At 35.6% G+C, this 15,255-nt stretch overlaps 4 protein-coding genes and 1 long non-coding RNA gene across 10 annotated transcripts in view; 1 reads left to right on the forward strand and 4 right to left on the reverse strand.

Annotated features, from left to right (window-relative positions):
* Window positions 1-1,313: 1,313 nt before the first annotated feature.
* LOC103147208 (OX-2 membrane glycoprotein-like) lies at window positions 1,314-3,633 on the reverse strand. 2 transcript variants are annotated; one of them, XM_016678210.1, is made up of 7 exons: window positions 3,536-3,632; window positions 2,587-2,740; window positions 1,953-2,303; window positions 1,842-1,849; window positions 1,705-1,766; window positions 1,566-1,602; window positions 1,314-1,469 (listed from the first exon to the last, which is right to left on the reverse strand). In XM_016678210.1, exons 2-7 carry the CDS (start codon window positions 2,642-2,644, stop codon window positions 1,425-1,427), a joined length of 561 nt encoding a protein of 186 aa, XP_016533696.1. In that variant the 5' UTR covers window positions 2,645-2,740; window positions 3,536-3,632; the 3' UTR covers window positions 1,314-1,424. The 2 variants fall into 2 exon arrangements, with proteins under 2 accessions (XP_016533696.1, XP_016533697.1); XM_016678211.1 differs by lacking the exons at window positions 1,314-1,469; window positions 1,566-1,602 and having other exon boundaries at window positions 1,704-1,766; window positions 1,842-1,886; window positions 3,536-3,633.
* A 312-nt stretch (window positions 3,634-3,945) lies between these two features.
* LOC103147217 (OX-2 membrane glycoprotein-like) lies at window positions 3,946-7,426 on the reverse strand. 5 transcript variants are annotated; one of them, XM_016678206.1, is made up of 8 exons: window positions 7,302-7,426; window positions 6,109-6,447; window positions 5,866-6,042; window positions 5,731-5,774; window positions 5,491-5,529; window positions 5,314-5,413; window positions 5,192-5,230; window positions 3,946-5,049 (listed from the first exon to the last, which is right to left on the reverse strand). In XM_016678206.1, the coding sequence occupies exons 1-8, from the start codon at window positions 7,414-7,416 to the stop codon at window positions 4,928-4,930; spliced, it is 975 nt and encodes a 324-aa protein (XP_016533692.1). In that variant the 5' UTR covers window positions 7,417-7,426; the 3' UTR covers window positions 3,946-4,927. The 5 variants fall into 5 exon arrangements, with proteins under 5 accessions (XP_016533692.1, XP_007565510.2, XP_016533693.1 ...); XM_007565448.2 differs by having other exon boundaries at window positions 5,731-6,030; XM_016678207.1 differs by lacking the exon at window positions 5,192-5,230.
* A 1,082-nt stretch (window positions 7,427-8,508) lies between these two features.
* Window positions 8,509-15,255, reverse strand: part of LOC103147213 (OX-2 membrane glycoprotein-like) — a 34,505-nt gene continuing 27,758 nt past the window's right edge. Inside the window, exons 12-13 of the mRNA XM_016678203.1 lie at window positions 9,322-9,396; window positions 8,509-8,942 (exon numbers count right to left, since the gene is read on the reverse strand). Of these exons, the coding sequence (XP_016533689.1) occupies window positions 8,789-8,942; window positions 9,322-9,396 (229 nt within the window). The 3' untranslated portion in view covers window positions 8,509-8,788. The remainder of the gene's footprint in view (window positions 8,943-9,321; window positions 9,397-15,255) is intronic.
* LOC103147215 (OX-2 membrane glycoprotein-like) lies at window positions 9,973-11,853 on the reverse strand. Its single transcript, XM_016678209.1, has 6 exons — window positions 11,547-11,853; window positions 10,776-11,114; window positions 10,370-10,672; window positions 10,254-10,292; window positions 10,091-10,175; window positions 9,973-10,006 (listed from the first exon to the last, which is right to left on the reverse strand). The coding sequence occupies exons 1-6, from the start codon at window positions 11,599-11,601 to the stop codon at window positions 9,973-9,975; spliced, it is 855 nt and encodes a 284-aa protein (XP_016533695.1). The 5' UTR covers window positions 11,602-11,853.
* On the forward strand, window positions 9,981-15,176 carry LOC107837790 (uncharacterized). The gene is made up of 3 exons (XR_001663834.1): window positions 9,981-10,001; window positions 13,667-13,668; window positions 15,104-15,176. It is a non-coding gene; the product is annotated as an uncharacterized LOC107837790 (long non-coding RNA).

Raw genomic sequence — 15,255 nt, forward strand, 5'->3', positions numbered from 1 at the left:
TCAGTAGGAGAAATGCAGCTTGAGGAAAAATGTCTACGTTAAAACAGGAGTCATCAATTTTAATTAAGATAAATGAAAATAGAGGGGGTGTAATTATATCTAACGTCTATCCTGTCCCATATCCATAACATATTGAAGAGAGAAAAAACATTTACTAATCTCCCATAATTTCTGTTCCCCAAAACTATTTTCCAGACAGAAAACTATTAAAGCTAACAAAAAAAAAGTCAATTTGGATAAAATTTAAAGTTTGAGGTTTTGAATTTTTTTTTAATATTTTGTATTTTTTTTAAACAGAGGCAGTAAAAAGAAGAAAAAAAAACAGAACAAAAAACCCCTGCAGTAATAAAATGATATGGTAATATTTTTAAACGCTTAAAACGTCTCCCGCAGGTGTGTTTAAACAGTGTCGATAAACTACAAAGCTTCATTTTATGCTAAATTGAACGGACTTTTAGCCTTTTTAATTTAACTTAAAAAAAAAAAAACTGATGAAACTTACCCAATGACAGCAGCGAGTAGTCCGTAAAAGCCCAAAGTTACTCCGATATGCTCCCTGCTCTGCCTTTAGTGTCCGAATGAAGAGGCCGACCTCTGGAGAAGCATTTAAACTGCGTGTTAACTAAAATCATGCATGCAGCTCTACCTCCACCTACTGTTGGATTTGGGTATATTCTCACATCTTGAAATAAAACCACTCATTACATTACATAGATCCAAACTTTTGAACGTTTGATTGCGCATCAACTTTTTTTAATTTTTTTTATTTAAATCATTACTTATTTAAAATTATTTCTTGAGAACATCTATCAGCTTGATTGACAGCCATGAGGCAATTCAACCAAAAGCATGATTTTCCTCAGCAAAAAACAGACATACTGTACATCCATGTCGGCATCATAAAGACATGACAGTTTCATTCTTTAACTGGGAACAATTTGTCCAATTTTTTTTAGAAGTATTTGTAATTGTAAATACTTACATATGTTAATGTTTCTCTATTAACAGATGTTTGATCTAAGCAATCAATATCTTTGCTGTTTGGATCTCACTGTGGAGTTCCCTCTGATTTTGAAAGCAGAATTATGATGCACAAAAGCTTAATACAACTAAAGCCACCATTTCCTTTTTTTTTTATTACAGATTCATGGATCTTTTTAAGAAAACGTGTTCTTACAAATCCTGAAGTAACACCCTGACAAAGGTTAAAGCAACAGATTAACTTTGTGATTAAAGCAGCATAGAGGATAGTTGTGCAAAACATCTGAAACAAATTGCGCAGCTCTAGAGACAACAACCAGTCTGTAATTGAACTCTCAGGAACTCCTGCATTCTTTTATTACAGTGTCATTAGGAAAGAGCTGCTGTTCGATCAAGAAGGAAAATCTGGCTTGTTCCACTAATGGTCAAAGTAGAGTTCTTCTTCAGCTGCTTTGGTCAGGTCCTCCTTGATGTCCAGTGTAGCAACCCTAAAATATGGTATCCCACAAAGGACACAGAGGTGCTAAAGGTGGTAAAAGAGCATAAATCTATCAGCAAAACTGAGGAACAAATGACATACTTACATTTTCTGAGGCGTCCTTTGAAGGTTTTTTTTTATTCCTGTGAATGATTTAAAAGTAATTCAATTAAAATGTTAGCAAATAACTGATTTTGAATCATTAATGAGGTAAAACAATGAAAAAAATGATTAGACAGAAGTACCTATTCCACGCAGGACAGTAAAAAATTCCAGGCTGCCACTGCTGCAGCAACAGAAAGCCATCCTGTAGGAAGAAGACGTGTGATTCAGCAAAAGGACAAAGAAAAAAAAACAAAAAAAACTCTGACCGTGAACTTACCGACGCCTCTGTGATACGATGCAGAATATATAGGTGACACTGAAACTGAAAATGAAACTGAAACGTTTAAATCACACCAGCCATCAAATGATCATCAAACGAGGTTCTCACCATAAGCCTTCAGGCAGGTTCTCCCTATCAGGTTTCCGTCAGGGAAGGTGGTGAACAGACAGCGATAACATCCTGCATCCTGCTCTGTGACGTTCCTGATAACTATGGAGCTCTTCTGCGATCCAGCTTCCGTAAACTGAATTTTGTCTTTATATTCTGGATACACCGATGAACCAAATTTCTCGGAGTAAGTGCAGATATTCTTCTCTGTGTTCCCCGAGACCTTCTGCCAGGTGACCTGCGAGACAACTTTAGTTTCCAGGAGCCGACAGCTGAGAGTGGCATCTTTTCCCAGTGCTGCTGACACCGTCTGCTGGGTTTGGACCACAGCTGCTACACCTGTAGGAAACACTCACTTATATAAAAACAGGGTGCAATTTTTAGGTTAAAGCTAAATTATTCTTGTGTTCATCAACTAAAAGGCACTCCTTTTGAGACAAGCACAAAGAAAACAAAAGATGAAATTTAAGAGGTTCTGTCTGTCTTAATTGAGCAGAAAAATCTGCAAAATGTGCCAATTTTTTTTTTTATCCGATTAATAGTCAGAATAATCTATAAATTAATAAATATCTAATAATGTTTGTCTGATGTTCTCATAAAACCAGCAGCAGTCTGTATGGAGGTGAAACATAACCTTGTGTTGCTCGTAGGATCCACAGCAGCAGGCACCGGGGGAGGACTGGTCCACACATCGTCTGACCCAGTTTGTTTCACATCTGCAAACACAGCCAGCGAGCCACAGCCGATCTGTTCAACCACTGTTACAGTGCTGAATTGCTGTTCTTGCCCTATATATGAAAGTATCAATAATATTGCTCAAATAAATTATTTCATCTTTACTAACTTCTTCTGCAACACAAACAAATGCAGCGTAACAATTATAAAGAGGTGCATAGAGTTCCCTCCAAGAATACTTCAACATATTTTTATTCAAGTGAAAGTAAAATGTTATTCAAGAAATTACTCAAGTAAAAAAAGTACTTGGTAAAAAGGCTACTCAAGTACTGAGTGATGAAAACATCAACCATTTAATATTTAAAAATTACATCATCAGACGGATCAAAATGTAAAACTGATGTGGAAATTTTGGTATTTGAAAGATGAGAATGAAAGTAATTCATACAAATAGGCATAATTACAAGGTAACAAAATTAGGCAAAAAATACATTTCTTTCAATATAAAACTTATACAGCTAGCCAAAACCGCAGGTGTGTGTCTGAGTCTGGTGAATTTATGTTTAAAACAAGATTGTTCTTCTTTCAGTTTAAATTACTCAAAGTCTACTCCAGAGAAGGGGTTCTTCATAATAAGATTATTCAAGTCAAAAGTACGGCGTAGTTAAAATACTCCCAAAAAAGTTACTCAAGTAAATGTAACGGAACAGATGTAACTAGTTTCTACCCCTGTGTTAGTCCCACATTAGCGGGACGGTTAATTCTAATTGCTAATTTACTGAAACGAACACAAAAAACATTTAACCACTAAACAGTCTGGGATAAACAGTCAACTTTTCTCAAATATGGAAAGTTGTGTGCAGCTGCAGACATTAACATTGCTATAATTGTGTCGATTTATATTTTACCTGTTGACAGATAAGACGGTCCCCGCTGTTCAACAGCCGTAACGACGCTGAACTGTCGTTGGGTCGTCAGAAGTACTCAATGTGATCGATATGCCCACTTGTGGCGAACTGCTGCAACTACATGCTTATTGCCAACTTCAGTCTCAATGGGAGAAATGCAGCTTGGTGAAAAATGTGTAAATACAGGGCAGTCTTTAATTCTAAGAAAATAAATGAAGAAAGGGGGTGTAATTATGTCCAACGTGTATTTTGTCCCATCTTTAAGCAGGTGACGTTACTCCTTTCTGTCTTGTGCATTGCACGTATCAATGAAGTTTTTATTTTACTTTATTTTTTAAATTTCTTCTGTACTACAACAAAAATCTTTTAAGAATAGGAAGCAGCAAAACCACAGAGCACATACACAGACCTTGGGAATGTCCACTTGTTTATTTTGCTTAAAATGTTCACAAAATAGCAGAAAACTTTTTAATGTAACTGTTTTGGAGCATCAGATGAAAATTGTCTAGATCTATTATTTAAAAAAATATCAAGTCCAGCTAGTGTGGTTTTTTTTTATAATGAAAGAATATCAATGTCTGTTTTGTTTATAGCAACAGTGAGATAAAGGTTGACACGTTGTTCACTCGGCTCATTTTACATTTTACTCTTCAACACGTGCCACTATTTAACTAAATACACAAGTTTTCCGTTTGTATAAAATGTATTGGAAAGGATTATTAAAATGTAGAAAAAAAAAAACCAAATTCACTTTGTATCTCAGTATGTTCATATAAAAAAATGTACATTTGCTTTCCATTTAGTTTTAGTGAAAACAATAAACACCATATTTGAACACAAATGTTCTCTCTTTACACATATACATATATATAAAAACTGACGACCTCAACAGTGTTCAAAATACTAAAAATACAGACACACACTCATAATAAATGCTTTTAACCATCTTGTTTAGCTTCTGACATTATTTAAGATGGCTGCTTATGTCACAATAGCAAAACAAAACTATAGTGAACAATATTTTTTAAAATCCAATAATTTTTGGAACCACCTCTATTGTAACTACACAGTTCCAGTTAGCATGTAGCATATGTAACTGCACAAAGAATAAATTGTGTATTTTTTCTACGGTGAGCATTTTTGTTCCGTAATTATTGACAGCATGCAGGAAACATGGATGGGCTTCATTGAAGCCAATGGTTAATTAGGCAACATAGCTGCCGACTGACAGAAACAATCTATCAATAATATCAATAAAAGTGAAACTTTTCAGGAAATGAGAAAACATCTTGCATTAAACATTAAAATGCAAGTCAAGTGGTTTATTATATTAAATAGATTTATTGGCAGTTAATTTTTGATGTAGTCTCATACCCTCAGGTGAACAGCTTTCTATATCAGGTGTTGTTGGTGACGTTGGTGATGTTGCTGATTGCTGCTTGCTAATTTGTCTGTTAATAAGGACACGTGTGTTATTGTCGTTGTTCTTTTCAGGCATCTGACGCTCTTCAGACCTTAAAAAGAAACAAAAACAAGATTTAGATGAGAAACTTTTATAAATAAACACAAGGAAAGATAAATATATTATTATAGTCTGGAGCAAATGTGATATGAGGAATATTCAAAGGAAATAAAGAAAACAAATAAGAGTTTTACTGATTATTTTTAGTTTGCTCTGTAGGATTTTTCTTGTTCCTGTGAGCCACATGCAGAATTTAAGAATGAGGAAAAAGAAAAACATTGCTGACAAAACGATAAAGCTGTCTGAAAATAGTTACCTGTTCTGATGCTTCTTTTTGAACCACAACATGGATAAAACCCCAAAAGCTCCACAGAGAAACACCACAAGTAATCCCATTGCAACAGTGACAAGCCATCCTTTGGAGAAAGAGCAACAGATTTCAGCAACATTTCTGAATGAATAAAAATACTCCCATGCCTGATTCTGAACTTACTTTCATCCTTATCATCAGATTCAAAGTCTTCATCCAAACCTGTCCAAAAATGAATCATCAGAACCACAAAGTAACCATCAGTCTCACATTTGCAGTGATTAACAATAACATCTAAAACCTATTTTATGCCACAGATCTTCCATTGGACGTTTGCAGCCACAGCTGCAGTCTTACTGTGTTGAATATATATACAATGCACAGGAGGTTCATGGTTTTTTAGTCATTAAAAGAATTTCTTACCATCAGATGAGTCTGTGAGTCCAGGAACGGTGACCAGCAGCTCTCTGAAAGCAGCAGTTTGCACCAATACTGAACATTCAACCTGTGTGCTGCTGAGAGCTGAGAGCAGAGCAGTGGTGGTGGAAGTGACGGTACCGTTGGTGTTGCTCACTCTGCTGGTGTTGTAGTGGGAGAAGCTGAGGTTCTGATGGAGAACAGTCAGTGTTACCATGGGAACAGGTCGACCTGTGGCTGAACAGGTCACAACTGACCCTGGAGGAGAGTTTGATCTGCTGATAGTAATGAAGGGTCCATGCAGCTCTGTGGGGAGAACAGACAGAATTTTAAAACATCAACCAGAGTTCACCATCTGCAGATGTTCTGCTGCTCTTCACTCACCATAAAGTTTTAGGCAGGTCCAGCCTATCAGCGCTCCGTTAGGATAGGTGTTAAACAAACATCGGTAGCAGCCTTCATCCTCCTCCATCACCTTCCTGATCACCATGGAGCAGCTCTGCAGAGATTCATACTGAAAATCCATCTTCTCCTCCAGACCTGCACTCACTCTGGAACCAAACTTCTTGGTGTAAGTGGCGAGGTTCTTCTCTCCATTAGGAAGGACTTTCTGCCAGGTAATCTGGAGGACATCTTTATCCTCAGTGAGCCGACAGCTCAGAGAAGCCTGGTCTCCCACTGCTGCCCAGACTGTCTCCTTTGTTTCTATTAGAGCAAACTGACCTGAAGAAAAGTTTCCAGAATTAAGGCTCTAAATATTAACATCAAAAAGTTCTGGCCAATAAAATGTAGACTTGTATATATCAGTAACCTTAAGAGGAGTTTTCTTTTCCTTGTGGACTATAAAGGAATATATATATATATCTGCATTTTTAACATTTAAGCTCAACTTCCTCATTTGATGCTGTAGTACTGAAATAAAAATGAAACCAAATATTTAAATTATTTAGGAAGTGCAAAATGTCCTAGAAAAAACAAAATTATTTAGAACAAAAAAATATAACAACAACAACAAAAACAAAACTTTAATATCTAGTTCGAAAAGAAGACAAAGCTTAATAAATCCTGCCTCCAAGTAATACAATTAAGTCATATGCTGTGATTCTTCCCCGTTTGCTGGGTCATGAATAATTTTTCTTTTACCTTCATAACTAAGCACAACTTTGTTTTGTTTTATCTCATAAAACTCCAATAGAATAAACGGAAATGTGTGGTTTCAATGTGAAATATGTAAACAGGTAGCTCTGTCTGCGCCATGTCTGCTTACATAACAGCGGAACCGTCACATTTAGTCAAAAACACTTCCTGTTCATCTTTAACAATTATAACTATAAGTAGTAAGATGGCTCGTTGTCGTTAACGTTAACACCAAGTACGTTTCAAAAACACCAAGTTCGTGTTCTTGTAAAACCACGAAAGTTAGATTTCAATGAATTATTGATAATTTATTGTTTGTCACTCACTATAACGTCGCGCGTTTCACGCATTTGCGGACATTTCAACAAAAGAAACTTTAAAAAGTTGACGGAATACGTCATTTCATCCATTAACTACACGGATGATTAATTTCTCCTCACCTGTGTGAAGTAAGCTGCTAATAAAAACGCAGCTGATGACTGCAGCGTGTTGCATTGTTGACGGAAAGTTTAAAGATTCACAGCTGCTGAATCTCAGAAGTGCGCGTGACGTCATTACGTCGACAGGTGTTGGATTAAAAATGAAATATAAAATAACGTCATCAGTTATTATACGGATTAGTCTAGAATCAACGACTTTACTGGGTCAACAAATCCATGCAAGAAGCTGAGTTTATTTGAAAAGGCAGCCTGATAAACCTGGAGTAAAAAAAACAGATTTGTTAAATAATTCTTTGATAGATTTTTATAAAATGACTCCATAAATCAATATTTGGACATTAACGTTTCAAGCTTTACATTGGAATTAACTAAAAAAAAGTTACACCAGGTTTTTCAAACTTTATATTTTTGTAATATTTGAGAATATTTCCAACTCGGTTACTGTTCTGTATTTGAGAACTTGTCTAGAATTGTCTTTAAAATCAAATGAGCTCCTGTGGCATTATGCACTCTATCATGAAAAACAAGATACGTTTTGATGGTTAAAAAATGTAATTTATTCGGAGGTACAAAACTGATTATGTATTTTTTTCTCACCTTTCTGATGGGTGAAGCCCAGTTTCAGTGTGGGAACTGAATGTAGTTGTGAAAATATGAGAAAGTGAAAAAAAAATTGAGTACGTTAGGAAATTTAACAATCAGAACAACATGACGCACTCAAAATGATGTATTGTAATACTGTGATTTGGTGGGAAAAATTGCTTGGACCAGTTATTATTTGGACTTTCTTAAAACCTTTATAGTAATGCGTTTTTGTGACAGGTGTTGATTCCTGCCTTGCACTATTTTGTACATCAGCATGTTTGTTTCATATCTACATTTTCCAGATATTAAAGCAAATGTTTCAAACCAAACGTGTATCTACTGAGCATTTAATCATAACCTGCAGCAAGAGAATGTTTGCCGACATTAATAAATCACACCTTCAGGGCTTCTTCCAAAATATTTATTACCATAATTCAGCAGAATAACTACTTCCTAATCAAAATAAACTGATATGCAATTCTATGATATATTAATACGAGATGTATTATTTATGATTATGAAACAGTACTTAATGTGTCAACAACTATAAATTAACTTTTTCTTAAAAAGGCAAAAAGGGAAATTAAAACAAAGAAAATTCTCCATAAAATAATTTGTTTTTATTTTAAATGAAATGCATATTGACATTTAACTAATTAAAATCATCCTTATGTTGAAATTATTACAAAGTTTTTTAAATCATCCATCATCTTCCTATAGGGTCAGGTTGTGGAGGCCAGCTGAGAAACGTCGTCCCTCCATCGTGTCCTGGTTCTTCATCTGGGTCTCTTCCTGATGAACCCGGGACATCTTACCAAGGAGCATCACTTCACAATAAGTTCTTTTCCCACAGCCTTTGACCTCAATGTGACTGTTTCATCTCTTCCACCACAAGTAGTAGGTCAGTTAGTTTTCTTTCCATGTTTAATGTTGTTCAAGACAGATGTTTCTTTTAGTTGTTCTGCTAACTGCTGTATTTTGTTGGAGTGGCGCTTCAGATACGGTGGACATACGATGTCTGCCACTTTCATGGGTATCACAAGAGGTTCCAAAACACTGAAAACAACAACAGGGAACATCTTATTTTGTGATATTTTTTTGTTTCTTTTGCCATTTCTTCATGCATTTGAAACAAAGTTAAATCTGATGAACACATCAGATGGGAAGAAGGCATGAAATGTTCTAAAATTAAAGGTTAGATAAATCTGCAGTGCATGAGAAAGAAAAGGAAGATATTAGTAAATGTAGAAGTAGGTTAATCTTTTAAAATGTTGCAAACAAGAGAAAGCAAATAAAGGCTGGTGTGAATGAGGAATAACAATAAAAGTCTTACAGAGAATCGATATCTGATGCATCTTCACTTTCCCAGTGTGACACAAATATATTCACTTGCGATTAAGTGGCTATTGCTACTTCCATTTAATATTATACCAACCTGATGTCTTCCCTTGTCTCTACTGTAGCATCCTCCTTCTCTTCTTTATCCTTACAGCTGCTAAACGTGTAATCTCTGCAAAGTGGGTTTAAAACATCAGAGCAGTCAAAGCACATGAAAAAAAACATGACATTTTTAATAAATACATCACAACAGCACTAATGTTCTATTGAGTGAAAGTATTTAAACTCAAGTTTATCTCTACCAAGTTCTATAAGTTGTATTTTATAACTTATCTAATAAAACAAATAACTGTTATTTATCAGATCTTATACACATGCACAAACAGCTGTTAAACTACAAAAAAACAGACTAGCCGGTTTCTTATGCCATTACTTTGGTGCCCTTCTATTGCCGCACCCTTATGCTGCAATACAGAAGCATGAATATGGTTTGTACCAATGTTTATACCAGTGAGAAAGCTGAATGAATATTGAAATATTGACGAATGACAATAAAAATGGTCTTACGCCAACATGTCCAGTGGATCTTCCTTCTTCCTGTGTGATACAAATATAGTTTAGTCACATAAACATTAATCAGCAGATAAAGACATTTACTGAGGTGACCTTTTGAAAAGGTACTAAATAAAATTATTGTAAAAATGAATAAATATTGGTGTAACTGGAGAATAAGAATAAAAGTATCTTACTAAGAGTTGATGTCTGATGTATCTTTATGTTTCCTGTGTGATCAAATATAGTTTTATCACAAACATTGAAACATTTACTGAGGTGATATAACCATCTAGACACTGTGACAGCAGTACCTTTTCTCTGCCTGTTTTCTGAGCGACACAAAGATGAGAGCAGCAACACAGAGCGCCAACACCAATCCAGCCACCACAAACAATCCTTTGGAGAAACAGGGACATGTCGATGTGAACGATTCAAATTGTAAATAAAAAAACTGAAACCTCAGCATGAACTTACCAATAAAATTGTAATTTGAACCAGGTTCTACATCCAAACCTGGTGAGAGAACATCAGAGATCAGAGTCACAAACAGATCATCCGTCTATAAATGAGTCTTGAAAAAAGTTCCTCACCATCATCAGACGTCTCAGTGAGTCCAGGAACGGTGACCAGCAGCTCTCTGAGAGCAGCAGTTTGCACTAATACTGAACATTCAACCTGTGTGCTGTTGAGAGCTGAGAGCAGAACAGTGGTGGTGGAAGTGATGGTACCGTTGTTGTTGGTCACTCTGCTGGTGTTGTAGTGGGAGAAGCTGAGGTTCTGATGGAGAACAGTCAGTGTTACCATGGGAACAGGTCGACCTGTGGCTGAACAGGTCACAACCGACCCTGGAGGAGAGTTTGATCTGCTGATAGTAATGAAGGGTCCATGCAGCTCTGTGGGGAGAACAGACATGACAAATGTTGCATCAAATATTATAACAAATGTTATACAGAGAAGATTTAACCATCTGAAGATGTTCTGCTGTTCTTTACTCACCATAAAGTTTTAAACAGGTCCAGCCTATCAGCGCTCCTTTAGGATAGGTGTGAAACAAACATTGGTAGCAGCCTTCATCCTCCTCCATCACCTTCCTGATCACCATGGAGCAGCTCTGCAGAGATTCATACTGAAAATCCATCTTCTCCTCCAGATCAGGTCTCACTATAGGACCAAAGTCCTTGATGTAGGTGGCGAGTGTCTTCTCTCCATCAGGAAGAACCTTCCGCCAGCTGATCTCAATGATGTTTTTATCCTCAGTGAACCGACAGCTTAGAGAAGCTTGGTCTCCTACTGCTGCCCAAACAGTCTCCTTTGTTTCTATCAGAGCCGACTGACCTGAAAGAAACACAGTCAACAGTAAAACTAGGTCACAAAAGGAGCACTTATTGTTTTAAAAAATGTTTGGATTAAGTTGTTTATTTGTAGAATGTAGACAGATTGGTTTTATTCAAATGCATATTAACAAAAGCACAAAATGGTTGTAAATATAGCAAATTTAGCAAAATACTCGCATGTTCATAGGTGATGTCATCCCAGATAAAGTTCGTTTTTAACCGAGGAATAACAAATATAATCATCCTTATTGGGCTAATCTGATTATTACTATTAAGGCATCCAGTTATTGTGTGTTGTAGTCGCTGAAACCTTTTAAAATAGATTTGCAGATTATAAAATTGCACATTTTTGACTAAAGCTAAAAACAGACTCGCAAAGATGAGGAAAAAGTAGCCAATGTGCTCCGGTGTATAAAAACAAAGCTGCTCTCACCTGTCTGAAAGATGATGGTAACTAAAAAACAGATGATTGTAACAGCAGGTCGCATTTTGTGACTCTTTCAAGTCGACATACTTCCTGTTCTACCTGTTGATTCAGAACTGCTGGAGCAGAAAGTTGAGTCTGAACTGTAACGTCATGAGTCACGTGGATTTAACCTCGTTCATCAGGTTTATTAAAGGTGTTTTGATACTGAAAACACTTCAGGATTATAAAAAATAATATTTTTTATTAATATAAATAAAAAAATTTATATTATTACATCAAATATAAATTTTTGGCGGAAGGTATCCTCACCCAGACAGATAGCATGAACAATTCTTTTATTAAAAGACATAATAATAATGGCTGTGGAAATAAATAAGACATGAGAAGTGTGCAGTGAGAATAAGTTCCAACTGTGTCGTTCTCAAGCTTCACTCTCCTTTATCAGTCAGTGGCTTAAAAACGTTTAACTTCTCAGAATATAATTCAAAACACAAGATCATTGTATTGAAATTAAATTTTATATATTATATATTAATGTTTTGTTAAGACCTTTCAATTGGTCTTCAACAGCTTACCTGTTTTTCTGAATATATTTTAAAGTATTTCTTTGGACTGTGGTTATTGTTTTTTTTTAGTCAGCCATGACAGCAAAACCGGTAGTTCTGGAAATATTAGAAAGTCAAAAACATTGAGTACCTCATAGAATTTTAAAGAGAACATCACACTCAAAATGTTATGTTGTAATAATGTGATTTGGTGGGGAAAAAAAATTTCACCTCACAAGACGATGTAAAAATCTGTGACTCTTCTCTTCCACTCAGTTTAATCCGTCAAAAAAAACTTTGGACCAATTATTGTTCTGACTTTCTTAAAACCTTTATAGTAATGTGTTTTTGTCACAGTTGATTTCCGCCTTGCACTCTTTTGTACGTCAGCATGTTTGTTTCAGATCCACATTTTCCAGATTTTAAAGCAAATGTTTCAAATCAACTCTGCATCTACTGATTATTTATTCATAACCTGCAATAGGAAATTGTTTGCTGACACCAATAAATCACAACTTAAAGCCTTGTACCAAAATATTTATTACCATAATTCAGCAGAATAACTACTCATCAAAATAACCTGATATGCAATTCTGATATATTGATATGAAATGCTTTATTTATGGTTATGGTAATGAAACAGTACTTAAATAACGTGTAAACAGCTATAAACTAACTTATTCTTGAGAATACACAAGAGAAATTAAAACAAAGAAAATACTTCAGAAAGGAATTTGTTTTTAAATTTTTTATAAAGTAAATTCATTTTACTTTATGAAGTAAATGCATTTTTTATTTAAAATAAAAAATGCATTTCACTTTTTATTTAAATGAAATGCATATTTAAATTCATGATTTAGCTCATTCAAATCAGGGTGGTGTTGAAATTATTACAAAGTTTTTGTTTTTTTAATCGTCCATTCCATCCATCATCTTCCTATTAACCTGGGCTCAGGCCATGGAGGCATAGCTCCTTTGGGGGAATCCCAAATTCTCAGACCAGAAGAGAAACGTCGTCCCTCCAGGGCGTCCTGGTTCTTCCTCTGGTCTGCTGTCCTCCTGATGTACCCGGAATATCTTACCAAGGAGCCTAACTTCACAATAAGTTCTTTTCCCACAACCTTTGACCTCAGGTGTAGCTGTTTCATCTCTTCCACCACAAACTGGTGGGTCAGTTAATTTTCTTTCCTTGGTTAACCTGTTCAGAGTCAGACGTTTCTGCTGGTTTTACTGATGACTCCTGGTCTCTGTTGTGGCGTTTTGTTAAGCCTGGTCGATTGTATAGGGAGAAGAGTCTTTCTTCAGGTACCACAGGTTCTTCAATGACCCTGAAAATAACAACAGAGAACATCTTATTTTGAGCTTTTTTTCCCTTTTTCGTGCATTTGAAGCAAAGTGAGTTAAATCTGACGAACACATCAGATGATAAGAAGGCATAGTGACATATTAACAATTTAAAATGTTCTAAAGCTAAAGGCTACATAAATCTGCAGTGCTTGAATTACAAAGAAAAGAGAGATGGTAGTAAATGTAGAAGTGGACCAATATTTCAAGAATGTGTCAAAGCAAGAGAAAGCACAGGAGTGTTACTGTTTACTTTGTGATGTGTATGCATTATATGCACGCCCTAATCACTTGGGATTAACTGGCTACTCCTACTTCCACTTAATATTAGACCAACCTGTTGTCTTCCATTCTCTCTTCTGTACTGTTCTTCTTCTCTTCTCCATCCATGAGTGTTCCGCTAAGTGGGTTAAAAAATACAGTAGTCAAACTACATGAAGACATTTAAACTTAAAGGACTTAAAGGTATAACTACCAAGTTCTATAAGTTAACTGTTTAGTGATTCATCATCTAGTTAAACACATAACTGTCTGAAGAACAAAATAAGCACAAAGAAATTCCTGTATTTTTCTCAAATGACATGAAATATATTAAAAAACTAATGCAAAACCAACGAGATTTAGACTTTTTCTTTGCAGATTTTTTCCACAGGTTTGTGAAATAAATTATTGTTCTCATTATCTGTAATAAGGAGAGGAGCGCCATCTAGTGTTTGTAAATACAAATTGCAGACGGCAGTCAAAATAGGGGCATAAGGGACACTTAAATGAGGCGAATGCGAAAGCAGTTGGATACTCCATTACACACGCGGGTTTGCAACTCAACAACAAAACAAGAAATATTTTCAACTTTTGTTTAAAACCGTTTCTGTCCCACATCGTTAACCGTCTGTTGAGCCCATTTCTACATGTGGGAGGGACACGAGCAAAGGAGGTGAAGGAGCAGAGCGGCGCCTATTCTCTTATTGATTATATAAGCACATGCACAAACAGCCGTTAAATTCAGAAAATGTCAACTAGCAATCATTTTTACGTTTACGCCAATGAGAAAGCAGAATAAATATTGGTGGAAATGAGGAATAACTATCAAAAGGGACTTACTTCATTATGTCCAACGCATCTTCATTCATCGTAACAGAGTTGATTTTTGTTGCATCTTTATGTTCCCTGTGTGATTAAATATATTTTCATCACACAATCAGCTGATTGAGACATTTACCTGTCTATTATGTAGCAACAAGGCAGTTCAAAGTTCTTTACATGAATTAGAAGAAAATTCAAACAAAACAACAAAGCCAAAATAAAGATGAAAAAGTAAAAGTACAAAACTACATATTAGTTCCTCATTTTAAGAATATGTAGTGTAATGTATAAACTAGTAGGGGTTCCTCTGGATTCTTGTTCTGATAAAATTAGATGTTGGTTCTCCATGTTACTGGACTGCTAAGTAAACTAACAGGAGTTTCTCTAGGTTTTGGTCCAACATTAAACGTATAAAGCTAAATGTGTAATTGGTGTAAATGAAGAACAAGAATAAAAGGCTCTTAATGAGAGTTGATGCCTGGTGTATCTTTATGTTTCCTGTGTGATCAAATATAGTTTTATCACAAACATTCATCATTTGATTGAGACATTTACTGAGGCAATATAACCATCTAGACACTGTGACAGCAGTACCTTTTCTCTGCCTGTTTCCTGAGCGGCACAAAGAAGAGAGCAGCAACACAGAGCACCAACACTAATCCAGCCAACACAAACAATCCTTTGGAGAAACAGGAACATGTCGATGTGAACGATTCAAATTGTAAATGTAAAAACTGAAACCT

The sequence above is a fragment of the Poecilia formosa genome, unplaced genomic scaffold (assembly GCF_000485575.1).
Source record: "Poecilia formosa unplaced genomic scaffold, Poecilia_formosa-5.1.2 Scaffold175, whole genome shotgun sequence".
Taxonomy (NCBI): Eukaryota; Metazoa; Chordata; class Actinopteri; order Cyprinodontiformes; family Poeciliidae; genus Poecilia; species Poecilia formosa.